Below are 27891 nucleotides of genomic sequence, written 5' to 3'. Positions count from 1 at the left end.
GATGGACGATGTGTAGTGGTTGATTATGAAGCTAAACAAGACAATGAGGGTGGCTATACCAATTAGGCAAATACAATTACTAAGTGTAGTTTCAACATAGTCATATTTATGCAAAATCTCTTATTTTAACTAGTGTAATTGGATTGGATGAATTTGGTGTACACAGGTGAAATTACATTTGGAATACGAAGAAGCAAAAGGGACAACAATGAATGAGATCCGGGGCCAAGTCTCACCAAAGCTTCCCTGAATTAAACGAATGATCCTTGGAGATAGAAAGCTTGTTCAGGAAGAATTGAATGGAGCAAACTGCTTTATTCTGTGTTTAATCAAATGCCAGAAGCTTTGGAGATCATTCGAGAGAGGAAGAGTATGCTAATTGCTAGCCGTGGAAGAGGAAGACTATGCTACATAATCATAATCAATCCTTTTTTTTTCCATTGCTGTATATCTTGTTTGAATGATAATGTACGCCTCAACTTTGTTACATAATTGTTTTGTTGTAACATTTGTGGCACACACCTCTGGCTCTCACAATATCTATCTAACTATAAATGCTTACTATAAATGTAATTGAATTGCCTTGCTTCTAACAGATTTCAGCAGCTCAGCGGTAATTCGCATATACTTCTAATCAAGAGATTAAGAGTTTGAGTTTCCTCATCAACATGTTCTAAAAAAAAAAAAAGAAACAATAATAGATTCCTGATTTTCCCTTTTTGGCTCCACATGTGGTTGTAAAGTCAAAAAGGAGCCTGTGATAAAGTGAGAATTTTCATTTAGCCAATTTTTTTAGTTAATATATTGATACAAAATTGAATCAAAATCATTAATCACTTTGAACCCGCAACATAAGATATAAAGGAAATAATTTGTTGAGTTATGTTGAGTTTGATTACTTAATTGAGTAGAGTTTAGCTCAGTAACAATCGTCTCTAATTAAGAAGTTATTACACTAATGGTAGAAAAATATATGATTCTAATTACATAATATGATAATATTGAAAAAGAAAAAGATAAATGATGTGAAAAATTAATCTCATTAAATTGGCGTTACAATTATATTATAATATTACAAGGTAATGTGTAATTGCGTAATGAAGGCCAAGGCCAAGGGTGTGGAATCGGCAGGTGGAGGTGGGCAGTGATGTGGTATAGGAATGGATTCCATTTCATGAGCCCAGAAATTTTGAACGAGATCTACCACCGGAGTTGCATTGGAAGGAGTTCGTTTTTCTTTCCTTCATCCAGCGCCAACTTCCTTCTCTTTTCGTGGCTTTTCTTCGTCGTCTGTTGAGATCTGGTCTGAACCACTTCATCTCGATCTCTATCGCTTTGGAATTCGACTACTGAACGTGATATTTCTGTCTGGAACCCGCCATTCATTCATATGATTCTCAGATTTTGAGCATGGAGTCCCAGCCTTCCCAATCGGGAAGGTCCCCTACTGAATACTCCACCCTTCTCAGTAGAGAAACGAGTCTTCGTCGAACTACTTCCTCTAAAACCAACTCCGATGCCAGCAGCCAGAGCTTGTCTTCAATTCTCAACAACCCGCACGCTGGCAAATCCGATGCCTCTTGGGCTGCCTGGTGGTCGTCTTCGTCCACCGTCAGCCCGCCTGAGTTCTTGCCCCTCTCCTCCACCATAGCCTCCTCTGAAGTTACTCGATTCGATTTCAACAACTACACCGCCTTGATCTCCGATTCTTATCATCGATTCGAGGACATACGGAACCATTCCACCAAAGAGAGCGTCGGCTTGGATAGCATTGGGGGCCAGGGGGAAGCGCTTGTGGCATGTTTGAGAGAGGTTCCCGCGCTTTACTTCAAGGAAGATTTCGCATTGGAGGACGGGGCGACATTCCGTGCAGCCTGTCCCTTCTTGAATGTAACGCAGAATTTGGTGCTCCAAGAGAAGCTTTCACATTATTTAGATGTCGTGGAGTTGCATTTAGTCAAGGAAATTTCACTGCGTTCCAATTCTTTCTTCGAGGCTCAGGGGCAGTTACAGGATTTAAATGTGAAGATAGTGGAGGGATGTAGCCGGATACGGCAATTAAAGGAGACCATACGGCTCTTGGATGTCGATTTAGTGGACTCTGCCAGGGAAATTCAGGAGCAGAATGCGACCAGGAACAATTTATTGGCTCTTCAGCAGAAGTTGAAGCTTATTTTATATGTTAATCAGGCCATTTCAGCTCTTAAATTGGTATTTTAATCAGTCCATTTAATCATACGTATGGTACTATTTGCTTGCTATAATTTCTTTGCGTTTCTTGGATGAACCTTTAATTCCTAAGTTTTTACCCCGTCTACTTAGTTGTGGTCGATGCATTAAGTCATAGAAAATAGCAACTGTTGTCAGAGTCTGTGCTTTTTCATAACAATCCGACGGCTTCAAAGTTTATAATTGGATCTTTCAGAGCACAATTCTATGACCATGTTCAATCGTGAAGCGGGTACTGATTAAAAAAACAATGAAAATTTGCTAATACTTTTAGAATGATATGGAAAGGTAATGTATTCAGGACCTGTGCAGTGCTTTTCAGACTCTCAGTCATGAGACCACCAAGGTAATCTGGATGCGACGATATCCTAAGAAAATAAAGCTGGTGTGATTATTCTGTCAAGAGGTCTTAACATCCAAGATAAAATTCAAATGAGGAAGTCCTACTCTTGTCTTTCTCCAAGTTGGTGTATTGTGTTTAAAAGAAATTAGGAATTGACACATCACCTTTTCCTTTTGTGTCCTTTTAGCATGGGATTGTGGACAAGCCTGGTTGTACTGCTGTTAAGAAGGCTTGTACACGTGAGTCTGCTTTCTGTTGTTTTCATGACTTCTAAAAGAAAAGCCAAAATTTTATGGCTCAATGTCATTAATGCAATTTCGTGGGAGGTTTGGTGAGAAAAAAATAGGAGAGTATTTCCTAAAAAATAGGGGGATGGAGTCTTGATGAAAGTTAAGTTTTTGTTTCCTCCAATTGGAATGCTTTACACGGATACTTTTTTTATAGTTATCATTTCTCTATGGCTTGTGCCAATTGGAATGCTTTACCTTTTGGTGGAAGATTAGTATTAATTTTTTTAGTTAAGGAACCTTCAACAAAACTTGTGATTGTGGAAGAGAGTCTATGTAACTTCTCTTTACTCTTTATAAAGGTACAATATTGGCCATAGGACTCATATCTAGTAGTGATCGAAACTAGTATTAATGGATTTATACTTTTGTCGTACAGCTTGTAGCATCAGGAGATTGTGCTGGAGCCTTGGATGTCACTGATGATTTACTACATCTTCTGGTATTTTCTCATCCAGCGAAGTAGATGATTTTTATTTTTTAAATCTATATGTTTATCTGTTCTGTACGAGTTCTGTTCATATTCTAGGGTCGGAAAAAATAAATCTAAAGTGATGACAGTGTAATCTTGAATCTTTTGATAGGCTTTATACTGCCCCTATTAACGAGAACTAAGAAATAAATAAAATTTAATAAAAATGGAGAAACAAATTGAAAATCTAGGAGGTTGTCAGTCTCGCAAGAAAGCAGAAAAGAGATGACCCAGATGCCAAGATATGGATTCTAACTCTGCCTATCACTCAGAAGGGGGAAACTGAAAAAACAAACTTGGTTTACATTTCCATTTTGTACTCTTAATTTCACATTAGTAATGAAATTGTTTTTTCTGAAAAAAAGTTTGGTTTACATTTTTGTTGACAATTTCTTCCCGTTCCAAAAAGTTAGTATGTTGGCTTGAATCAAACAGAAGTTTCTCAGTTGATCTGAATGTAAATATTTATTAGTTCAATTTCTTATGTGCTTTAGGAGGGTGATGAACTTTCCGGTCTTCATTGCTTTCGCCATCTACGTGATCATGTAGCAGCATCAATTGAATCCATAACCAGGTAATATTTTAATCTTATTGTTGTACAAGTGGGAAAGAATCCGTCAACATGAGTATAGCTTAAAGGTAAATGACATCAACTCCTGTAGTTACATTTTGGGGAATCTCATCTATCATTACATTTTACAGCTTCCATTTCGAACCAAGCCAAGTTATACTGTAACCACCGACATATTAAACTTAGTGCTATGCCTGTTCCAAATAACCTTAATCATGAGGTTAATTGTTAAATTCAGTATGTTGGTAGTCATAATTGTCCATATCATTTCCTTTTTTATTGATTAAAAAAACTATACAATCATGTTAAGAGTCTGAAGTGTTTCACGTAATCCCGTTTGGTGCTTTTGTAATTTCATCCATCAATGAAATTGTTTCTTACTCAAAAAAAAAAAAAAAAGGTTAAGAGTCTAGTTAGTACATCAATAGGTTGAAAAGTTTATTTGTGTGATTTTTATAAATGTGACAGGCAAGATATTGTTGCTTGTTTCTTATTTTGCATCTTATCGTTTTTCGTAACTTCGAAAATGAGTTGCTATCAATGTAATATACTGCTTTTATTATTCTATTTTTTTTAATTCCCTCTGGAGACTATTAATATATTAATTTTCTGGTGTAGCATTCTTTCAGCAGAATTTATGCGTGCCTCATTTCATGATGCTGGAGATGTAGATCTCGTTATTATATTTGAAACAAAAGCAAGGGCTTCAAATCTAATGAATGGAAAGGATGAAGTAAGTAAATATTAGTATAAAGTGCCTCTAAAACATTTTTTATTCTAGTTTACCGATGTGTTAACAGGGAAGCCTGAAGGCTCTTCCCGACCCTGTCAGGGGAGATGCCAAGTATCTCTTCAATGCAGTAGATTAATTAATGCAATGTATTATTACTTTGAAACGAATTTTTGTACATTAGCTAAATGACCTCAATTATAATTAAACAATTTTTATGTCATCTTCAAAAAAAGACATGTCTTGCTCTCTCCTTCCCCTCTCTTCCTCCCTCCCCACAACTCCACGCCGTGAGCACTAATCCACACCCTTGTAGGCATGGCCCAGCAGCTTTCAGTTCGCCCTGTTTTCATAGAACGAAAACGTTTCACGATAGATAGAGCCTTGTTCCTAACCATCAAAGATAGAGCCTTGTTCCTAACCATCCAGCGATCCTCCCTCACCTGGCTAAAGAACATCTTCTCAATCTCTTCTCAGCATTCCCCTGATGACCATACAATCTGGATAGAGAAAACTGTTAATAGGAAGGGACCCATTGTTGAAATCGCGAAACTAGACAACAATGGTGGTTTCAACAAGCTATTGGTTCCATAGGTGGGGAAAGAAAAGGATGGACGACTTTTTATAACCTCTTGAATGCATCCTCCTTTAATACTGCACAGCCAAAACTACCAATATTGCTACCTTTTTTGAAGTCGTTAAGAAAGGAAAAGTAGTTGTGAGAGAAAAAATCCCTCCCTGCATCACACCATCCTCCCATCAACAGCATTTAAAGACTCACGGCCCAATAGACCTCTATCCAGAATCAGACCCCCATGGCTCGAATCCTCCATCATTGTCATAAGGAAACACTTCCATGACAATTGGTTCTGTATATCTCGTGCTCTGCAACAACATATCAGTCACTTCTGTACTGTCAACCCCTTCCCTGTGGACAGGGCCCTCCTTCGATGTGAAAGCGAGGACCAAAGGCTTACTCTGTGTGGATTAAAGGACTGGTACAAAGTCGGTTGATTTCAGCTAAAGTTTGCTCCATGGAGCCCAGAGGCGGCAGCACTTTACCCAAAAGTTCCCTCATACGGGGGATGGATAAAGATTAGAAACCTCCCATTAGATAAATGGGATAAAGAAACCTTTAGGTTTATAGGAGATTCATGCGGTGGATACGTTGAAACGGCCAAAAAGACCCTGTCCCGGCTTGATATTTTTGAAGCCTCCATCAAAATCAAGAATAACCCATACTCTTCTCCTCCTCTGATGATCTTTCCCTTACCAACTTGTTCAGCATTGTCCGACTTTTTGAGGAAGCATCGGGGCTGAAAATCAACCATAAGAAATCAGAAATTATGGGTGTAAACCTTGAGGATCAAGAGCTTGACTACATAGCAGAGAAGTTTGCCTGTAAAAAGGGATTTTGGCTCAATACTTATCTTGGCCTTCCCCTGAACAGTAAGTACAAATCACTCTCATTCTGGGATCCCTTGCTTGAAGAAGTGCAGAAAAGACTCCTATCATGGAAAAACTCCTATATATCCAAAGGAGGTAGATACACCCTCATTCAAGCCACCTAAACAACCCCTCCCCACATACTTTTTTATCCCTTTTACCCTTGCCTTCCAAAGTTGCAGCTTCCCTAGACGGCATCTTCAGAAAATTTTTGTGGAAAGGAAGTAAAGCAGACAAAGGTATAAACCTAGTTGAATGGGAGACCATCACTTGGCCTATAGAGGATGGGGTCTCGGCCTATATGGTATGAAGCAAAAAAACAGAGTGCTACTAGCGAAATGAATTTGGAGATATTTAACAAAGCCGAATGCCCTCTGGAGTAAGCTGATTGACGCCAAATATGGGTATAACACAAGGAACCACAAATCGGGTACTTCATCTCTAGCCACTGCCAAAGGACCATGGAAAGCCATCATAAAACAACAGCATCCAATTTTCGAGCATTTAACTTATTCTATTGGAAATGGACAAATCCTTTCCTTTTGGCATAATCCTTAGACAAACGGCGGACCATTGTCTCGTCAGTTCCCCCTCCTGTTCAATCTGACTAGGGTTAAAGAGATGACAGTGAAGGATGCGTGGAATGAGGAAAATAGAAGCTGAAATCTGAAGCTGTAAAGGAACTTGAAGGAAGAAGAAATTGAGGAATGGGCACTCCTATCCCTCCACCTATCAAGCATCAATCTCGCTGCTAGGAGAGAGTCATTCCTTTGGAACCCTGAACCAGGAGGCAAATTCTCGACAAAATCTCTCATGAAAGATCTTCTCAAACAGCCTAATGATTCCTCTCCCCTGCTGTTCGAATCAATTTGGCAGGACCCCTATCCCAAAAAAGTGAAGTTCTTTATTTGGGAGCTCAGTCACAGGGCCAGCAACACAAACGATAAGTTGTAGCAAAGGTTCCGCTCCTTGGCTATCTCCCCACAGTGGTGTCCGATCTGTAAGTACAACTTGGAATCACAGCAACATCTCTTTTGTCACTTGTGTCTTTGCCACACGATTTTTTGGTCAATGATTCTCACAACTTTTGGCTGGTCAATTGCTCTTCCAAATGATCCTCCCCTCCTATTGGAAACGACTCTCCTGGGACATCCCTGCAACAACTAAAAGAAGCTTTTATGGTTGAACATTAACAGGACCTTCTTGTGGATCTCATGGAGGGAGCAAAATCAGCATATCTTTAATGGAAAAGCTCACTTCTGATAGACTTTTTGAAGATGTAGTTTTCTTGGCTATATCTTGGTGTACATGCTCACCCCTCTTTCACAACTATAGCTTCTCCTCTCTATTGTTCAGCTGGAATAGCTTAATGTAATCCCCTATCATGGGCCCACTTTTGTAATTTCTATCATCAGTGAAATTGTTTCTTCATCCAATTTTTTTTTTTATGTCATCTTCTACAAAATAAGTTAATTAAGCAGTAAATTTGATTCTGCTAACAACTACATATGATTCTGTGTATCTGAAACTTCTATTCACTGTTTGTAACTGCTTTTTGTCTGCATCTTATTTCTGTTATTGTTACTAATCGAGGACTAGTTTTATAATTTTATTGCATGTGACACGTGGATAAAACTGTGGCAGGTAAAGTTTGATGAAGAAGAAGCCTCCAACTTCCGTGATCGCCTTCTTCCTATCATCATTGGATTGCTTAGGACTGTGAGTTCTCATTATCATGCTACATTGTTTTGGTTGGAGAATAATTTCTTGATCTTTCCTCTCTGATTGAACGTTGAACATCCCCTTCATTTGTACATGAAGATCCATAACTATCAACTACCTCGTCATTTTATCTTGCTAAGTGTAATAATCCCGATGGGAACTGATCGCCCACAATTTTGTAGCAACAATTCTTTCTCCCCCCCCAGGTTTATGCAATACTGTTATGTGGTTAATCTGTCTTATGGTCAGTTTAAAGATGTTGATATGTACTCTAGATAGGGTTCTTGATATGGCTTGATTACGAGCATTAAAGTTATTTAACTGTTGGTTTGGAAGTCTGTACATGGAGTTATATGATCTTCAAATATTGATTTTCAATTCTGAACCAAATTAATTACATATATATGGTTGTTTCTACAGGCCAAGCTTCCCTCTGTGTTGAGGTTATATCGTGATGCAGTTACAGCTGATATGAAAACTGCTATTAAGAATGCAGTGGCAGAACTACTTCCTGTTCTTCTAATGAGACCTCTAGACTCAGATTTTGCACCTGGAGAGAGAACGGTGGATGCAGATGGTGAGGAGTAGCTGAATCTTGATATCCATCTGTTTGTACAATATTACTGTTTGATTATTCTTTTCTTTTATGAAACAAAATAGTTTCATCCATATTTTTGTGCATGATACGAAGTAATTTTGCTAAAGAGGATGAATTGCACAAAAGATTAAATGAAGAAAGTACAACTGATCAACAGCGTTGTGAAATTATATTACCAATAAGGTGATAGGCTATAGTTGCGTTTTGAATTGTCATGACAGACGTAGTGTCCTTCAGCATTTGTAGGATTTATCCTATTTCATTACAAAATATTCTCTCAGATCTAAATCTACATTTCTTATCAAGATACATTCTTTCGTGATGAAATTGTGTGTCATCCAGTCTGCAATTTTTAAGTTTCTTTAGTGCTTCTTTATTTCCCTGTTGTTCTCTTTTATGTGAATGATATTACAATAAATTGATGACTCAGGTGGAGGTGCATCACTCGCAAGCAAGCTGAGGGGTCTGTCATCTGAAGGCTTTGTTCAACTTTTAAGTGCCATTTTCAAGATTGTACAGGTAATTTTACTTGCTTAAACGTACTCTCTCCATAATGCACTCAATCTGTCCTACACTGCTTCTAATTATTAAAACATTAGATTTATTATATCAAATGTACGGGCTTGTTACATTAAAATAAAGTTACAGTTTATGATTGATGTGGTTTTGTAATTTGTTGGGAGTTGGGCTGCGGATAGAAATGTTAATATAAGAAAGTAAAAGAAGCAAAGGGTTGAAGTTCCAGAGTTTTGGATGTTGAAATCAATCGAAGCTTGAGACAGATTGTGAAACTGGCAAGCTTGTTAAATCGGAGATTCCTTTGGCCTTCCCTCAACTATATTTTTGGTTACTTAGTTTGGTGTAAGGTTCTTACAAAAAACTGGTTTGGTGCAATGCTAGAGTGGATATCCCATCTTCATCTCTTTTGTTTTCTTTCATTAATGAAAATACTGTCCTACAAAAAAAAGGTATGGTGTAGGGTTGCTGGTTCAATTAGCTTTCCTGATTCTAGTAGGGGTTTGGATTCTCTATCTCAATAAGTCCTTCTGATTCTAGATGGACATTTAAGGTTCAGTAATTGCTGTTTGTTGTTTTGGGTTTTATCAGATTAAGTAGTGGTTTCAGGTTTAGGAGTGGCTGTCTTTGGCCCTAAGATTGTCATTTGAGGTCTAAAGGCATGGGTCTCCGCCTCTCTTGAAAGAACTGGATGAAACGAATTAAGGGAGAGCAAATTCCAATCTTCTTCCCCAGTTTCTTCTTGAAGACAGATTGGAAAGCAACACTTTTATTAACAAAAAAGGGAGCATAAAACAAGGTGGATGAAGCATTCTCTTGAAGGGCAAAATTAGTTATTAAATTGCTCTTCAATTGGCTTTGAATCACAAAAATACTAGATCATACTATTTTCTTCTTCAATATAAAGATTGGAGGTAAAAATCTTCTTAATCTAGTTAAGGCATTTGAGCATACATCTGGTTTGAGAATTACTAGCCTACCCAAATAGGTAGTAGTAGGCATTATTTCTTTTCTTTTTTAAAAAAAAAAAGTTTTGATAACGCAGATGTTTTGTAATTACCAGTTAGGTGTTATTCTTTTGGATCGGGTCCCTTGTTGTAGGCGGATTTCCTTTTGTTGGTTGTTATTTTTTTTAATTATTATTTTTTTTATGCCTTTGTATGTTCTTTCACGTTTCTCAATGAAAGCTCAGTTTCTTATAAGAAAAGAAACAAAAATTCGATAAGGTTGTAGTAGGCATTATGATATGTGAACTTAACACCTCAATATAGGACCTAAATCAGGTTTGTCATTTGGTAGTGCAACAAAGCAGATTGATTGGTCCATTACTGTTTTAGCATCAATTGGAAAAGTTTCTTGAACAGATTAAATGAAATTAATCATATTTCTAGAGGTCTTCTTACCCTAAGTTTTGCACCATGCTGGAAATTCATCGGATGCATTATGATCTCTTTTCATTTAGTGAATGCAGGTACATTTAGTGCGTGCTGCAGAAGTGAAAAAGTCTATTGAATGGATTATGTGCAACCTTGATGGGCATTATGCTGCAGATTCAGTTGCTGCTGCAATTGCTATTGGTGCTGCAGCTGCTGGTACAGCTCAAGATAGTGATAATCAAGTTGGTTTGCTTCTTCCACATTTACCTCAGCGAGTAGCTGCCAAGGTTACTTCCTTACCGGGAAAAGCAAATGATGCAGCAAATCCTTCAAATATGTCTAGAAATTTCCGGTAAAATATTGTTTCGTTGTTTTGATATATTTTACTTTTCCTTTTTCTTTTGGGGGACGGGGGGAGCTATGTGCCAATTTAGTCCGAGTAAAACTAAGTAGGTAAAATTTTGTACCACTCCGTACATATCATACTTGATGTACAGAAACTTGCATCTACTCTCACTCTCTCTTTTCCGCTCAGTGCTATAATTTTGGTTGAAAAAGAAGAAATGTTTGAACGGTGGAAAAAGTGCTCTCAGTTTAATTTACCAATACAGGTGTTGATCTAGGACACTGGCCTTCCTCTAAGTAGTCATAATTCTGGAAGATTGGATATCAGAAATATGACAATAGAGTAGTTTGATTCTTTCATTGTTCATCTTTTAGTCAGAAAGCTTGAGAAAGAATAAAATTAAAAATTAGGACACTCTTACTGTTACTGCATACTGCCTACCCGCTGCGCCACCAATAGTTGTTGTGTTCTAGGATAGCTAAGAGTTGCCTGTGTTAGCAATGATCTTAGCTTGAATTAAATGCTTTTGAACTCGCCTTCTTTCTGAAAAAAACAATAATAATCCAATCTATCTGGGTCTGGTTCTATGAAGCACCATTGAGAATCGTATTCTTCATTGTTTTTTTTTCTTCTCTGTTTTAAAAATTGCTGCTCACTTGCTGAATATTTAATTTTGATACTTCCCATCTTTGCTTTTATAACTTTATTATTATTCTCGACTGTTGAAGCAATTTGATTGTAAACAGAGCTGATGTACTGCGAGAAAATACAGAAGCTGTTTTTGCAGCTTGTGATGCTGCTCATGGAAGATGGGCTAAACTCCTTGGTGTTCGCATTCTAGTTCATCCAAAGTTGAGACTGCAGGAGTTTTTAAGCATATACAACATTACACAAGATTTTATAACTGCCACTGAAAAGGTACCAAAAGTATATCTGGAATATGAACTTTTAAGGATATAAATCCATAGCTAATCAGAATATTCATGATTCCATCATTCTTCTAACTTAAACAGATTGGTGGAAGGTTGGGATATAGCATTCGTGGAACTTTGCAGTCACAGGCCAAAGCTTTTGTTGATTTTCAACACGAATCTCGTGTAAGTTTCTGGTTTTCTTTCTTTCTTTATTCTCTTGTTTTTAGAGTTATTATTGTACCTAACTCTCTTTTGTTGAGTTATTATTCATGGTTCTGTAACTTATGGCATTGTAGATGACAAAAATAAAAGCAGTGCTTGATCAGGAAACATGGGTTGAAGTGGATGTTCCTGACGAGTTTCAAGCTATAGCTGAATCACTTTATTCTCAAGAACTGCTTTCTGCAAAAATTGATGATGCTCAGGGTAATATGGATCGAAGCTACACTGATGTGACTACAAATAATGATGATTCAAGCATTGTAGGGGGTGGATCACTAAATGCTCAACAGCACTCTGAGCTGACTGATTCAAGTGACATGACGGGGGGGAATACTGAACATGCAAAGCCTACTCCTGCGGACAAAATTGAAAAAAGTAAAGCTGATGTGTTAATTCCTACAACACAAATTAACAATACTAATGTGAAGGAACGTGGAAAATCAAGCTCTCAGACTTTGCAATACAAAGGCATTGGTTATCACATGGTAAACTGGTTAGTTTCTTCTTTCTTTTATAATTTTTTCTCGATTATATATCTATTACTTGCTCCCTCCTCCACAAACATCCTTAAATAAATTGGTTGGTGCCTAGTTGTTGGCCATGACTTAACCTATTTGGTCCTTTGTTGTTATTCTGTCTTCATTTGGAGCTTCTTTATTCCTTGTGATATCACATTGTCACATTGAATTATATATTCTATTTTTTCTCCATAGTGCAACGGTACTGATGTACACCATCGTTTATTAATTTTAATTAGCTTGATGAACTTTATTTTGTTTGCTGCTGGTGTCTCAAATAGTATGTTTCTTCTTTTATGGTTCTTTCCCAGTGGGTTGATCTTGCTCAAGATGTTGTCGGAGTACATTGACATGAATGATTCTCTTCCAGCACTATCTTCTGAGGTCGTTCATCGTGTTGTGGAAATTCTCAAGTTTTTCAATACAAGGACTTGTCAACTTGTTCTTGGAGCTGGTGCTATGCAGGTACTTCAGTTAGACTCAATGTATGTAGTCAATGTAATGCTTCTATATTTGCTTCTTTAGTTTTTAATTTACTTGTAAATATGAATCCTTTTAGACTGTTAAATCATTGAAAATAATGTGGATTTTTCTTTTTTCTTTTTTTTTCCCTTAATGTGTAGTTGGTTGAATATTATAAATCATTCTTGAATAGCGCTTTCTTGTTCTTGCATAGCGCTTTCTCTATCTTGCTTACCATGGAAGCTATGACTTTCAAATGCTAGGTTGGTTACTCTCCCTCCTAAAAACTGAATTTATGTGGTGTTCCAGGTGTCTGGTTTGAAGTCCATCACATCCAAGCACTTGGCACTGGCCAGTCAAGTTATCAGTTTTACTTGCGCGATTATTCCTGGTACGTTGCAACAAAATCTTTAAGGCTTCAACTTTAATTCCCTATTGTTGCTTATGTCGCAGCCTATATTTCATAGGCAAGGCCAATCAATTTTATGTCTAGCAAACCACATTCTGCCCCACGCTCTTTGTCTTCAGCACCTACTTCAATTAAAAAGAAATCTTCTCATATAATTATTCTATTTTTTCATCATTGTTTTTTAATTTAAAAGAAACCGAGCTTGTATTGGAAGAAATATATGCAGATAAAGGAGGACATAAATTCTCCCAAGAAGAACTAACAGGATCTGATCTAATTGGTTTCTTAATATTTAATAAAATGTTTATGTTTTTTATGAAACATTATTTTTCATTCCATTTTATTGACGATTCCAAGGACATTTTTAAGTTTTGAAAGTATGATGAATGAAAATGTTGACACTCAATCGTGCATGCTTGATACTTGTTGGGAACTTTCAGAAGCATGTTGGATGTAGCCGCAGCCTATACCTCCTGTCGTGCTTTGATTGAATTTAATAAAAAAGAGAGAATTTAAATATTAAACAAAAGAGAGGATTTAAATATTCCCAAGGGATATAGCCATTACTTCCTTCTTGGTAATATTCCTTCTTCCAATATGAAAGTCATGTCAGGCTTATCTAAGATTGACTAAATATTACAGAGAAGCAGGAAAATGCTTTGGGAGACATTGTGTTTCAGAATATAATCTTTTTCCCTTTTATGTGATGTATCTGACACAGGATTCCATGTTCTTTTGCGGTGATTTGGTGAATATGGGATTGGGAATAATATTGTATTGCTCAAGATGTTTTGAAGTAGTTTGACGTTTTTTTTTTTCTTTTTGTGTCTTGACCAAGAAATTAGGAGAATCCTTTTTCTCAAGGTACCTGAGGCGCGAAAGACACTATTGATCTCAGAGATTGATCGAGTGGCTCAAGTATTTATTTTTTCATCATTTCATTCCTTCTGTTATATATCAGTTATGCTAATTGTATATGTTGCTTGTCCCTGGGGCGGAAAAGGGTTCAAATAGTTATACTTGTAGTGTTGTGCCATGTGTGAGCGTGTGTTTTTTAAAGTGAGAATTACATTGAAATCCAATAGTCCTGGCACTTGAAGCACAAGTTTTGAGAATAACCACTACATAACCCAATGAACCAAACCTAAAAATTGCACATGCAATTCACATTTAACTTTGATTGAGCAGTAAATGACTAAAGAGAGCAAACTCTCATCAAATATGCAAGTATTTCAATCTTTTTGGGTGTATGGTGAGACATAGAAGAGTCTGAGAAAAGTTAAAGGAAAAGAATATACATTTATTGGCCATCCTGGATGGTTGGTTATTTTCAAAGATGAATCTACTTTAATTTTATTATTATTATTTTTTTACAGAACTTTAACTTTAAATTGTTGGTGTTAAAGTTGCATGTATATATAGAGTTTGACTTTTTTCTGGAATTGTTTCTAGATTCTTGTCCAAGTCCTTGTATTATTACTCTTGAATAGCTTTCTCTTATAAGATTTTCTGTTATGAAGAATTGCTTTGTTACGTACTTGCACCATTTATTCAATTATTTAATAATTTAGGATTACAAAGTTCACCGAGATGAAATTCATACTAAGCTGGTCCAGATAATGAGGGAGAGGTTATTGGTTCATCTTCGTGGCCTACCTCAAATTGTTGAAAGTTGGAATAGACTCCAGGATTCTGACCCTCAGCCCAGCCAGTTTGCTCGATCCCTTACCAAGGTAGCTACTTGAATTTATCAATCAAACCAATGCATAGAAGTTTGATAAGAGCCTTTTCCTCTAGTTACTTTAGATATTTGTCCTGGCTATCATGTAAAATTAAGGGATTAGTTCTTTATTTTCAATATCAAAGTATTTTCTTCCGCTTTGCATGCTTGAACACATTGCATGTACGAATGGTTATGACAAATGAAATCCAACATGGTCGGTGCATAATAGCACAAGTCATCTCACAAGTTTGATTAGAATGATCTTTGCATTTAATTGCACTTTTTGCCTTGTTTGTCAACATGTTTCTGATTGACTTGGGTTGAAATCACTGATATCCAGGAAGTTGGGTACCTTCAGCGTGTCCTATCTCGAACCTTACATGAGGCTGATGTTCAGGCAATATTTAAGTAAGTCATACTATGATGCATTTGCTAAATTTTATTCCAGACATTTCTCCTCTTATTATGTTGAAAATTGTAGGTGTTTCATTTGTTTTTACAGATTAAACATTTCATAATGAATATATTTTTCATGCATGGAGAACTAATAAAATTTTTTCTAGAGTTTCTCTGTGAAGGTGATTACTACCAAAGATACATATAATGGTTCCTTTTAGTAGATGAGTTCTGAAGCAGATCAATATTGAGATACATATGTTGGTTCCTTTAGTAGATATGTTAAGCAACCTCTGATCTTATAATAGGGCTGTTCCATTTTAAAAAAAAAATGGATTGCTGCTAAACATCTGTAGATCAAGCATGTTTTCCACATTCTACTACTTGGAAGTTAATAATTTTCTTTGGTGCTACCTTCAGGCAAGTGGTCAAAATCTTCCATTTACAAATTTCTGAAGCATTTTCACGGTTAGACATAAGTACCCCTCAAGCAAAGGATAGGTAATGCCCCTTTGTCCTTTGGAATCAAGGATATTATCACCGAACCATTATTACAATATGCTCCTTGTTCTGACACCCTTTTTCTAATTGGATACCAGGCTGCTTCGGGATGTTAAGCACATTCTTGGCTGCATAAGATCTTTGCCTTGTGATGATTTGAGTAAACCAGACACCCCAAACTGGGGGCAACTTGATGAATTCTTGGATCAAAGATTCGGATCTGAAGCTGGATAATGATGTGAACGTGGAATGGCTATTGTTTTCCTTTTTGATGAAGGGTGTCATATTTGAGGAGTAAATATCAGGATATCAGAGTCAATTTTCGACCTATGTCATCTCCCTTGTACAACTAAAATATCAAGGTATGATGTAAACAAATCCTTATCCTATAGAATTTTGATGGATTGTTGGCAGGTAAAAGTTTAATCACCTTCGAGATCAAATCAAAGTTATCATACCCATAAGATTTATGAGCACTTGACAGTTTTTCGTTTCTAAAACCTCTAGCGGTAGTGTAAGAAAAACTGGTACTTTCATATTTGCACTATTTGTGAGCACTTCTTTAGTCTTCATTTCTCGTTTTAATTTGAGGAACTGCATTGGCCTCCAAAACTTCATTTATATGTGGCTCTGCGCTGAATCTTTCATGATTGATACTACATAGCAAGTTTTATGTTTCTACTACTAAATTTTGGCTGCATAAATTTCTGTTGTAATGTCTATTAGATTTCTATACTTGCGTAGTGAACCTTACCTTTTTGTTACTTCGTATACATTGGCCACTTTGTACTCTCAACTCCAGATCAGGACTACTTGTATCAAATGAGATTGTAACACTTGATTCGCTGGTACTTTGACTTGATTTTATTAGCAATATCATCCGAATGATTTCTGTTGTGTACTAACCAACGGGAAACTTCCAGGTTTTCGAATGCGATGGACAGGTATAAAGTAAAGTATCGGATTCAGATATTTCAACGAAGTTTATCCCCCTTGCCCTTTTTGCTGAAACGCATAACATATTTGTTTGTATTGGCTAGGCCAACGCTTTTTGCTGCCCTAATTGTAGTTATGATGTCTAGAGAAAGAACAGATCAATTGGTTTACTTGAGAAGCTTTAAACAGAATAGATTTTAGTTCCTTTTTCTTTTTTCTTCCCTCCAATTTCAATTGGGTTTTCCGTACAGGTATGCATGTTTGTACTTTGTAGAACAGAATTTATCTTTATTGCTATAAATCAATTATTTTTTTTTCAGTTTCAACTAGCACATCTACTTCTGTTGCGTAGAAGATAATTTATACTTATTTTATATGCTATATTTTCCAATTCTCTACCTTCAAAGTCTTAGAATGAGACTTGGAAAAGTTTTCCTTTTGTTTCTTAGTTAAAAGAAAGTAATTATGACACTTTTGATGCCTTCAACAGAGGGAGGAAACTCCTATTTCAATCTTCGGCGTGCAAAAGCGATGGTGGAATAAAGTTGGGTGCTGTGCATGGAAAATAAATTCTCCATGCATTATGAAATAAGCAGAAAAACCCTCCTCTGGGCACGCTCAATATTGTGGAAAAATAAGAATTGCACAACAAAACTTGATTTACATTCACTATATTTTTAATCAACACTTCAAGTTTCAGGTTTTATATAATAACTTTCTATCTTTCTAAAATAGAAAAATAAAGTGAAATTCATGCTCTCAATTTTGAAAGAGATCTCAACTTATAAACAAAAAAAAAAAAAAACTGGATTGAAAGGCATAATACTGCTATTTAATTTATCACTCAATTTGTAGACCAAAAAAAAAGAGAGAGAGAGAGAGAATATTCAAACCATTGTAAAAGGTTTAATTTTGATTCCATGATTCCAATTAAATTCTAAAAAGTGAGGGAAATTGAGTCTGAAGTCTGAATGGTGAGTGGTTTGAGATTTGAAAAATGGGTAAATGGTTATGGGATCCATTGTATTTTGTAGTTGTAGGGTGTAATTTTGGAAGTAAAAACAGAGGGTCCATGTGAAAACTGGAAGGGAAGCAAGGCTTGAAGTGGACGCAAAACTGTTTTCCACTCCATTTTTAGTAATTCTTAATATTCTCTGTGCCCACACCTCCCAGCTAATCATCATCATTCATCAATTCATACACCCCACCCACCCCCTCTGAATAATAAATAAAAATAACAAAATAATTAATTAATTAATAGAGTGAGCAAGCTGATTAATTTGAAAAAAATAAACTTTTAATGGTGGAATTAATAATAGTTGTTCTGTTTGTAAGGCAAACTGCAGAGGGATAATTTGGTAATTAAACGGGAAGGAAATGGTTTTGGTTTTGGGGTGTAGTAATGGGAGTTTCCCAATTTGGCAAATTCCATAAAAGATAAAACCACAGCACAGAGGGTGGTTAAGTGTCTTTCTCCTGCCACTGCCACTGCCACTGGGCATCCGCATCCGCATCAAAATTTTATTTCTTTCCCACTTGGTTTTTGGGTAATATTGTTGGAAACCCAAGGGCAATTGAGGAAAACCAAGCACTACTTCAATTCTAAAAATGGAAACAGGTAGCTGAAGAATGAAGATGATAATCTCATGCAGCAGGCAGCACCAACCCTAAGGCTCTGTACGTACACAGTCGTCGTCGTCTAACATTTATAAAAAAGAAAAAGAAAAAGATTTCATTTTGAATCTCTTGTTTTGTTAGTCTTTCAATTCCTCCGATCCCCCAAAATCTCTTTCTTTCTTCCGTGCGTCTCAGCCATCATTAGGGCTTCCGTGTTTGTGTGGTGTGTGGTCCATATCGCGATCAGGCCGAGGTGAGGAAACAAATTGAGAATTCGAAGGTAGCATTAATAATAATAATAATGATATTTGGCGTATTTTGTTTTTGAATTTTGCGGTTGAGCAGTAGTACTTGTAGTAGTAGTAGTCGGAAATGGGAAGAGGAAAAATCGCAATCAAGAGGATCGAGAACCGGACGACAAGGCAAGTTACTTTCTCGAAGCGGCGAGCTGGGCTTTTCAAGAAGACTCATGAACTCTCCGTTCTGTGCGACGCTCAGATCGGACTCATCGTCTTCTCCAGCAACGGAAAGTGCTTCGAATACTGCTCCCAACCAACTTGGTAAGTGGTAACTACATACTCACACTCACACTACTACCTACTAAATACCACTACTACCCTACTTGTGTTGATTAATTATTAATTCATTTCTCACAGCATGGATCAAATCATAAAAAGGTATCAGATTTCACTGGCCGGGAGCCGAGCTCCGGACCGGCTGCACGACGGCAACGACCCGGACCCGGTATGGGTATATATCTTAATTTTATTTAAAGGAATCAAAATGGAATAATATATGTTAATAAATATTGTAATGTACAATAATTAGGAAGAACTGGCGAGCCAAATTCGGAAAATGAGAAAAGAGACGGAGGAGCTTCAGGTGAGATTGCAGCGGTACACGGGGGAGGATCTCAGCGCCATTCAGCTCCGCGATTTGGATGAAATGGACCACCGTCTCCAAAACTCTCTCAATCGAGTTCGTGCCAGGAAGGTAACGTAGTTAACTCCAATAATTCTCTAATAACGTTACCCTAATCCCTAATTCCTAATTAAATTCCTGATTAATCCATTTAATTTGCAGTCTGAGCTGTTTCAGCAGCAAATGGACAATCTCAAGAGAAAGGTTATTTTCTGTCTCTCTCTCTCTCTGTAGATCGAACTCCTTCAATTCTTCCTTGTGTGATCATATACAGCGCTTGGGCTTTGTGTGTACGTAGGAGAAAATTCTGGAGGATGAAAATGAGCAAATATATCATATGGTAAGTAATTTAATTAATAATTAATGGAATTAAAAAGATGAGCAGTGTTTTAATTAACATTAACTGGGCGGATTGGGATATATTGGGGTACAACCGTAGATAAAAGAGCAGCAGATGGCGGCGGCGATGATGCAGAAGAGCGAAGAGGAACAGATGATGAGCAGCCACGTAGACATGAACCAGCAGCACCAGCAGATGCATGACTTTATCCCATTCCCGCTCCATCCTCAGCTTCAACTTCAAGTTCAAGTCCAACAAGCTGATCAAGATCATGAGGCCGATGAGCCCAGCAGCGTGCTCCAGCTGGCCCCGCTGCAGCCGCCGCCGTCGCCCTTCCACCCCTTCCGCCTCCAGCTCCAGCCCATCCAACCAAACCTCCAGGACTTCAACCTCCATTCCTCCACCACCACCTACGGTACGCCACACCCATCCTAAACCCTAGTCCCTACCTATATATAATAATAATAATAATAAACAAATTAAACATAACCCCCACTTCAAACTTGTACTAATTAATTTTAATGCTGAATTATTAATGTGTGTACATGCAGAGTAGGAGCGATGGATGGGGGCCGGGGGTTTGGACACACTGCATTCGGGACGATATTCATCTTCATCTTGCTGGTGACTGTTGACTGTTGACTGTTGACTGTTGACTGGTGAGGCTGCCAATTTATCACTACAATTAATTAATTAATTAAGCTGCAAAAACCAAATTAATTATATTTATTATACAGTTTCTAGTTTTTTTTTTTTTTTTTTTTTATCATGTCAGCAAAACTACCTTGATTATTATTATTATATATATATATATATATATGACTATGGGAGGGAGTGTTTATTTTTGTGCTACTGCTAGCTGGGGGCTGCTGCAGTTACTGATTACTGAATATGGATTTGTTCATTTCGTTTCAGGACCACATTTTATATATATGTCATTAATTACATCATCCTTCTTTTTATTGCATACTTATTAACCTAACAGATACACCGCTACACGCCCATTAAATTAAATAAACAAAATTCTGCCCTTTTTTATTTTTTGTTTTGAGTTAAAAATCGAAGAAATAGCTAGAGGGATAGAAAATCCAAATGAATCTTATGTTGATCGCTATATTTATCACTGGTTGATAACTAGTATACAATTTTTTGTTGCATTTAAATTTGTAGTTTATAAACCCTCATTATTTTATGAGAAACACATAAGAAAATTTAATTATAGGATTTGAACTCATTCCACCTATAAATTACGAACAATAATTTTTAATTTATTTTAGTACAACAATAATAAATAATTTTTAATTTTTTTTTAGTACAACAAGATATTGGATATTGAAGATTTGAATTTCTGATGTCTTCTTTGAAGGGAAGAGTATATATATTACCAATATTATTTGATTGTTTCTAATTTGTTAATATTAAATTATTTGAGATAATTTTGAGAGTGGTGTTTTGAAATGGGCCGCGCCGTACTGTTCTTTTAGAAGAAATATTAATTAAAAAAAATATTAATCGACCTTTAGTATAGTGTCTCTTTTCAAAACATTTTTAAATAAGGATTTTCTATAATAAAACGTAGACTTTCTAATTTCAAACACTACATGAAAGAAAATTACATACACTGCATATAGTAAATATGTATTTTTAAATATAACATGAAATTTAAAATTTTAAAATAATTGTACAATTCAAATAACAGGTAAAATGCATTAAAAAAAACCAAACCGATGCTATATTTGTAAGAAAAACCTTTCAGAAAAATAAATAAATAAAAGTTAGTGATTTTTTTAAAACGTATATATTAAATTTATAATATGTGGTATAATTTCTATAATTTTAATCAACTACAAATTAATTTGTGATCATTTAGGGTTGTATCAAATTAACCTACCCTAAATAATTTCCTCTAACCATATTCAAAACGGTTGACAATGTTATGACTACTTATGCACACAAAAACCATTATTCCAAACTTAAAATATTTGGTTCCTCACTAGAAAAGAAGAATCTTGTACTTACTACCATTAAATATCTCACAATTAAGGGAAGGGGAGAGAAATGCAAAAGTAAAAAATATTTTTAAAATATTTTAAAAAATGATGAGTTGTCAAATATTTAATGGTGGTAAGTACATTCCAAAATATGGTAAGAAGAAACCACTCTTTGGACGAGCAAAGCTCTTATGCTAAGAACCTTCATTCCAATTCGAGAGAAAAAATTGAATATCCATTACAACTGGGATAGATAAAAAAAAAAAAAAAAAAAACTCTTCCATGTAACAAATTGTTTCTTTTTAATGAACAAATTTTCTTTTAAGTCAACATATTTTTGCTTAATTAATTAACATTAGATCTAGCTAATAAAAATACTTGAACTCAATTCAATTTAAGTTAATGTTTCTGTCTCACGTCGATGGTGTACAATATGCCACTCAACCACCAACCAAATTAAAAATAATTCACTGTAGTTTTGATTCATTCGTAAGGAAATAATATAAAGTAATTATCAAATTTCGATATCTTCTACTAAAAATAATTGGTCTGGTTTAATATAATACACCGCCACTCACTTATAATATATTTTTCCTCTGTATTTTACAAAAAAAAAAATGATCAAATTGGAAAATAAGTGTTCACGTAGGGTTTGGTTTAGTTGCTTTTGTTTTGTTTTAATAAGTACTACATGTGTATAAATAAATAAATAAAAACTCCTTTTATTTTCAGTAATTTATATATCCATAATTTGATTGGGATTGTTGGGTGCACAACACAATCCATTTGGCGCCTCACTCGACCCGCCATCCGCTGCAGCTTTTGGCAAAGAAGTTCATTGGAAGGCGAAGGCGAGACGAGTCGTCTTCAACCTTCGTCTCTCTGCCTCTGCGCATTCCTTTTTCGATCAGTTGGTTTTGGTGGGAACATGAATTTCTCCGGTACTCAATTTTAGTTTCCCATTTAATTGCTGCCAAAATCGTGCTCCAACTGCTCTGTCTTGGTGGTTCCATGTTTTCTATATTATGTACACGAGCGAGCGCTTTCCGCAGTGACTTAATATTTTTCAACTACTTCCTTTTCTTGCCCTCTCAACGATGCTCCGTTTATTTCGAAGGAAAATGGCCGGAAAATGGCCCTGCCACTTCACCATCAGAGCCTTGCAGATGATAACTATTATATGGTCATATGTTTTGTTTTCCATAACTAATCAATCAAGAACTTAAAAAGTAGAGCCTTCTTTTTCAACCAATGAAGCAGCCCTTTTCCCTTTCTGTTGTGGGGAGGTGAAAATTCTGCTCTGTATCAACATATTTATTCTATGGAACGTTTTTGTTTCGAAATTCAGATTTTATGTTATTATGATCTTCTGATGTTTCGTTGGTAAGCCGTCTTAGAGCACACGGAATCTTGATTGACAATTGACCTATACCTAATATCCATCCTCTTATACTCTTACTACTGATCCAATATTTTTATCTTCTGCGAGCTCTTGATAATTTCCCAACTCTATATGCTACGAAGATGGAAATATGGCTACATTTTTCTCTCTCTGACCCTTTTTATTTTCATTTTCATCTGCATGAATTTTTAAGTTCAGATATTATTTTGATACACTGCTAACTCTGAAGACGAATAGAATACTGTACCATGCTGCACTGGCACATACCGGAGGTTCATTCTCAAATTTTTAATAGCAGTTTGTATTTTCTATTGTTCACTACAATGTGAGATGATAGTCCGGTTGTCTTGAATTTGAGATTTACTATGTAATTATTTCATTAGGCTCTATTTAAACACAACTGTTTTATTATAGAGCAATTACCTCGTGTTTCTAACTAATACTGTTGTGCGCAATTTTTTGATTCTTTACGACTAATTCTGCTAATTTAATAAAGAATGAGTAGACCTTTCTTTATTATTCATTGAGATTAGGGACATCCACATGGATATATTGTAACTCTCCCTTGGGCTGCTGTAGTTCTAGTCTATTTACATTTTCCCTTGCAATTCTCAGTGCACTTTATTTCCTTTAAACCCATTAGAAGCATTCGTGCATTCTATCTCATGGATGTTTTAATCAGAGAAGTATATCATCTAGCTCCTTTGAGGTGTTAATTTTAGCTGCCTTATATCTCGATCTCCTTAGGCAGATTGGGTATCTTGAGTTGTTTTATTTCCTTAATTCCCCCGGATGAAGTTCTCTCACTTGGGCACATGGCGATACTGTTAGTATGGCACAGGTTAAGCAATATTGAGAAACGGAGGAGCAGCACAACATGGTGATGCAAAACTATATTAGTGACATTAAGATGTAATGTGTTGAGACTCAGGTTCCCATGAAATTGATAAAAGTATGGTGTCTGATTTGGAGTGGAGGCCATATTTTATTTCCTTTTCTTTTGCAACATTCTGTGGAGAGGTCATTTTGGGTCTTTTCATATGTTGCAGATTGAGAATAATGGGGGTGATAAAGGAGGCTGCTTGTCCCCCATTCATCAGGCTCGGGAGAAGTTGTGAGTGGCTTCAATGATTGAGTACTAGTGATAGAAATTGAGAACACGTGTTGGTCTATACTTCGGTATGACTTGATTTTAATTTGGGATACCTACTTTGAATTTTTGTAACCATATGCAAGTGTATGCGATCAGATCATGGCTTTAGAAGTACTAAATACCAGCATTCTTCTAGGTATTTGATTGAAGAAGGTAGATTTATTTTTTTTAAAATCTGATGTGAGATGTGGGAAGTACACTAAAGATTTCTTGTGGACGTCTTGTGGGCTTCAAATATGAATTTTTCTTCTGTGTGATATACTTTTGTCTCTATTAAAAGAAAGATATAATTTTATCCTTTAAATCAAGGCAAGTAATTTCTAATTTTTCCTCTTCTGGAGGATCTGTGAGTTTTTTCTCCCCTTGTTTTAATGCACTCGTGCTGTTTTCTTTTTAAAATTGAAACTAAATAATTTCCCACTTTTTTTGGAACATTGCTTCCTCTCTATCATATTTCTCTCCTTGTTCTAATATAGTAAAATCCTCTTTTTCATCCGAAAGAGAAGATTGTGCTTCTTGTAAAAGGAAGGAGAAAAAAAGGAGAAGAAGGAAAGGATTAGAAAAGGATAAGAAAAGGTTAGAGATGTAGTTTGATTGACTTTGCTGTCTCTAAATTTGAAAATTCGTTCTTGTTCTATTTTTCCATTCGAGCCACTTTGAACCGTGTCTTGTTTTTTTTTTTTTTTCTTCTTTTGTTTATCACCCTTTACGACTCCAGAAATGTTGAGAATAGTTACTGATTTAAGTTCTACTTTTATCCATCATTCTAAACTTCTTGGCATGTGGCTTACGAAGAACTTAAAGGTCAAACTATGAACCTTGAAAATGGACATCAGATACTTAAGGGTACACGTGTTATGGTTGGGTCACGGATTGCACAGAGATATAATAGTGAAGTGTATGCCATTATATTATTGTCTTTGGTGAACTTGAATGGTAACATAATATTGCAGCTTGTGTTATACTTTGAAATGCGAAGTTAAAGTAGTTGTCAAAGTTTAGTGATTTGAATGTAAATCTTGTCCCTGTCCTTGGATTTATGAATCCGTATATATACATATATTTTCGTAAATGACGTTTTGTTAATATTCTGCTGATGGTAGACAGTTAGTCAGTCGGTTGTTTATTAATATTTGAAATTTATTTCCTCGACTTCGAGAGCCCAACCATTATTTTCAGAACACCTCTCTAATGGGGAATTTTTTCAGATGAAATATTCGAGGCCTGAAGGACCTTCATAGGCTATTTCCATCTGGTCAAGCTGGTGATGTGCAGATTGGTCTTTTGAAGTAAATGTGAAGTTAAGATGAATTCTCAGTGCCATTAACTTCTGGGTTGAAGTTAAGATGAATTCTCAGTGCCATTAACTTCTGGGTTGAGATATGTGCGTTTCATCTTTATTTCTTAGTTTATATTGTTTTCTATTCTCAAATCTGACCTGCCAGCTTCTGCAATCTGCAACTTTTCCATCTTATTATTGAGGCACATAGTGTGTCAAATTGATGGTGAATGGAGATTCAATGTTGGAATTTAGACTCCCTTCCACTATTCCATATTCTTAACCAGATTCACAAGTATTATAAGTTGGGTGTTAGAATGCATATTTATATATATATATATATATATATATATATATAAATATATATATATATATGTGTGTGTGAATGTTTGGACTAGCTTACGTACACTAATAACCGTCTGACTCATTATATTTGGTTTCCAAAGTAACTTGTAGGATATTAAATCCTATATAGTGGCCACATTAGATTTCATCTTACAAAATTAAAAATCTCTGGATCTTCTATGGTAAAGCCCAAAATACACATGGATGCATCCTTTCTAACACAATAAAGCATCAGGTGTATAAAAAAGTCGAAAGATGCATTGATGAATGATGGTTTCAGACTTCTTAAAACAGTTTGGAACATTGATTTCTGTTTCCTGTTTCTCTCTGACATATTTAAGTCATTCAACAACCCTGACGATGTAGGTTTGACTTCTGAGTATGATTCCACGAGTTCTACTTATGGAGCAGTCCTATGGTTTGAATTTCGGATAACCCAAACCACAGATCGCTAAGTGTTAGATTTGTTACCCCATATGGTTATTATTTATTTTCTTGTGCTGCATATGCTAGTTTTCAGTTTTTACATCGACCACAGGAGGTCAACTGAGTTTGTTCTTCCCACCAACCACATTTATCCATGAGGTTTTTCTGATTCAAGTGTATTTATATGCTCATAGCTACAAAGAGGCATGTCTGAGTTGGATCAGGTACAAAGACGAATCGTTCCTAACCCAATGATTTGAATTACCAAATTTATCCAAAATAAATGATCTTAGCTGGGTTATTGGACTTTTCGAGTCGACTTAATAGTAAGAGTCCAAAAAATTAGACTTGTATGTTTTTTTGGGTTACAATTAATGCTATCAATTGTGGCCAAAACTAAGTGACGTGGGCTTTGTATATATACTAACTGGTAACCTCTTATTTCCACATGTCAGCTCAAGTCTTGTCGCAGAGCAGGAGAGCCCAGAAGTTTTGATGCTTCCATACACAGCTTTTTTAACTTTGAACACACTTCTTTTGACTATAATTTCATGCCTTAATTAATCTATTTCCGTGAAAAAACAAGAAAGAAAAAGTTTTCAGGTTGGTGCACTGCAGATGCAGGTAATACTGTGATGTACTTGGACTTGGACAGGGCTGTTGTGACGAGCGTAGCGTATGACTTCCATTGGTGGAACTTGTAAGGAACACCAATATGAATTCCATACAGTGCTGTCAGCCATCAGCCATCAGCCATCAGCCATCAGCCATTAGGTACAACCACGACGCGCCTTCCAGCTAATTTTCAAATATATCAATAACCGATTCTCTCACCCTTTTCCTTGAAATATCGTCAATTTCTAACGAGCCAAAATTTAAGTTATTGCGTCTTCCATAGTTATTAAATAGAATTCAACATATACGTGAGATTATTTATGCATCAAACTCTTGTCATGTGGGATTCATTTAATTGCTTATATGAATTTTAATAGAAGAAGGTATTCATTTAGTCAATGGCTCGTGTATTTCATCAGGAAAGAAAAAACAAAATCTTCCGTATTAGGCTTTGATTCAATGTTTTATTGAACAGTAACTTATAATTGTTGAAATTCAATTTAATTGTTTTTATATAACATAACTCTATAACAATTGAGTGTCGTATGTGTAAAAGTAATAAATAGCTGCTACTTGTATGCTTGTATATGTATATCTAATTTGTTGACCTCTGTTATTTCCATCTATATCACAACTTTGACTTGTTTTATAATTAAACAGGCTTTATTCAACCACATTTAGAAGTCAAAAAGGAGGATTTTCAAGAATGTGGACAGACTTGAGCATCGTGCCATTTCAATAACATTGGGAGTAAGGCAAATAATGCTATACAATGTGGTGCATTTGCAACTCTGCATCTTTTTTATGCATATTTTTTAAGTGGGGAATGGTGCATAATCAGACTGACCTAGTTTTGGATGTTTTCGGCTTGATTTGAAAGAAAATAGAGAAGTGAGAAAAATTTTATAAATGTGAGACATATTCATATTCTTGAGAGGGTAAATATTTCCTCAATGTCTTAGAGATGTAATCTTTATTATCAATATCCATACAAATTTGTATAAGTTTTTCATGTATCTTTCTCTTTCTTTTATCTTTTACCTTTTTCTTTTTTTATTTTATTTTTATTAAGTACATCGAGGAGA

At 35.8% G+C, this 27891-nt stretch overlaps 2 protein-coding genes and 1 long non-coding RNA gene across 6 annotated transcripts; all 3 read left to right on the top strand.

The window, feature by feature from the left end:
• Positions 1–1086: 1086 nt before the first annotated feature.
• VPS54 lies at positions 1087–17036 on the top strand. Its single transcript, XM_022290868.2, has 19 exons — positions 1087–2211; positions 3239–3301; positions 3826–3905; positions 4521–4635; positions 7723–7797; positions 8221–8377; positions 8829–8917; positions 10386–10642; positions 11383–11554; positions 11650–11733; positions 11847–12265; positions 12602–12755; positions 13062–13143; positions 14000–14079; positions 14733–14894; positions 15225–15292; positions 15701–15781; positions 15880–16143; positions 16705–17036. Exons 1-18 carry the CDS (start codon positions 1411–1413, stop codon positions 16013–16015), a joined length of 3075 nt encoding a protein of 1024 aa, XP_022146560.1. The 5' UTR covers positions 1087–1410; the 3' UTR covers positions 16016–16143; positions 16705–17036.
• A 1297-nt stretch (positions 17037–18333) lies between these two features.
• Positions 18334–20500, top strand: TT16 (K-box region and MADS-box transcription factor family protein). Of its 2 annotated transcripts, none has more exons than XM_022290952.2 (8): positions 18334–18614; positions 18692–18894; positions 18991–19078; positions 19163–19327; positions 19418–19459; positions 19554–19595; positions 19695–20010; positions 20147–20500. In XM_022290952.2, exons 2-8 carry the CDS (start codon positions 18707–18709, stop codon positions 20149–20151), a joined length of 846 nt encoding a protein of 281 aa, XP_022146644.1. In that variant the 5' UTR covers positions 18334–18614; positions 18692–18706; the 3' UTR covers positions 20152–20500. The 2 variants fall into 2 exon arrangements, with proteins under 2 accessions (XP_022146644.1, XP_022146643.1); XM_022290951.2 differs by having other exon boundaries at positions 18336–18587; positions 18680–18894; positions 20147–20496.
• Positions 20501–22326: 1826 nt separating this feature from the next.
• LOC148213478 (uncharacterized) lies at positions 22327–27860 on the top strand. 3 transcript variants are annotated; one of them, XR_015789026.1, is made up of 4 exons: positions 22327–23940; positions 24038–24167; positions 25350–26965; positions 27467–27860. It is a non-coding gene; the product is annotated as an uncharacterized LOC148213478 (long non-coding RNA). The 3 variants fall into 3 exon arrangements; XR_015789025.1 differs by having other exon boundaries at positions 22329–24167; positions 25350–25525; positions 26647–26965; positions 27467–27830; XR_015789024.1 differs by having other exon boundaries at positions 22327–24167.
• The last annotated feature ends 31 nt before the right edge of the window (positions 27861–27891 follow it).

This window comes from Momordica charantia, assembly GCF_013281855.1.
Source record: "Momordica charantia cultivar OHB3-1 chromosome 1 unlocalized genomic scaffold, Mcharantia_2.0 BLBB01000001.1, whole genome shotgun sequence".
In the NCBI taxonomy this organism is placed as follows: Eukaryota; Viridiplantae; Streptophyta; class Magnoliopsida; order Cucurbitales; family Cucurbitaceae; genus Momordica; species Momordica charantia.
Note: the sequence above shows the minus strand (reverse complement) of the source record. Positions and strands in the feature narration are given on the sequence as shown.

What these genes read in the sequence shown, in the direction of transcription:
- TT16 (XM_022290952.2), top strand. Translation starts at nt 18,707, where the DNA reads ATGGGAAGAGGAAAAATCGCAATCAAGAGGATCGAGAACCGGACGACA. An exon ending in ATCGAGTTCGTGCCAGGAAG is followed by an intron (nt 19,328 to 19,417) that starts GTAACGTAGTTA and finishes TTTAATTTGCAG; the next exon opens with TCTGAGCTGTTTCAGCAGCA. An exon ending in ATGAGCAAATATATCATATG is followed by an intron (nt 19,596 to 19,694) that starts GTAAGTAATTTA and finishes GTACAACCGTAG; the next exon opens with ATAAAAGAGCAGCAGATGGC.
- VPS54 (XM_022290868.2), top strand. Translation starts at nt 1,411, where the DNA reads ATGGAGTCCCAGCCTTCCCAATCGGGAAGGTCCCCTACTGAATACTCC. An exon ending in ATGATTTACTACATCTTCTG is followed by an intron (nt 3,302 to 3,825) that starts GTATTTTCTCAT and finishes TATGTGCTTTAG; the next exon opens with GAGGGTGATGAACTTTCCGG. An exon ending in ATTTTCAACACGAATCTCGT is followed by an intron (nt 11,734 to 11,846) that starts GTAAGTTTCTGG and finishes ATGGCATTGTAG; the next exon opens with ATGACAAAAATAAAAGCAGT.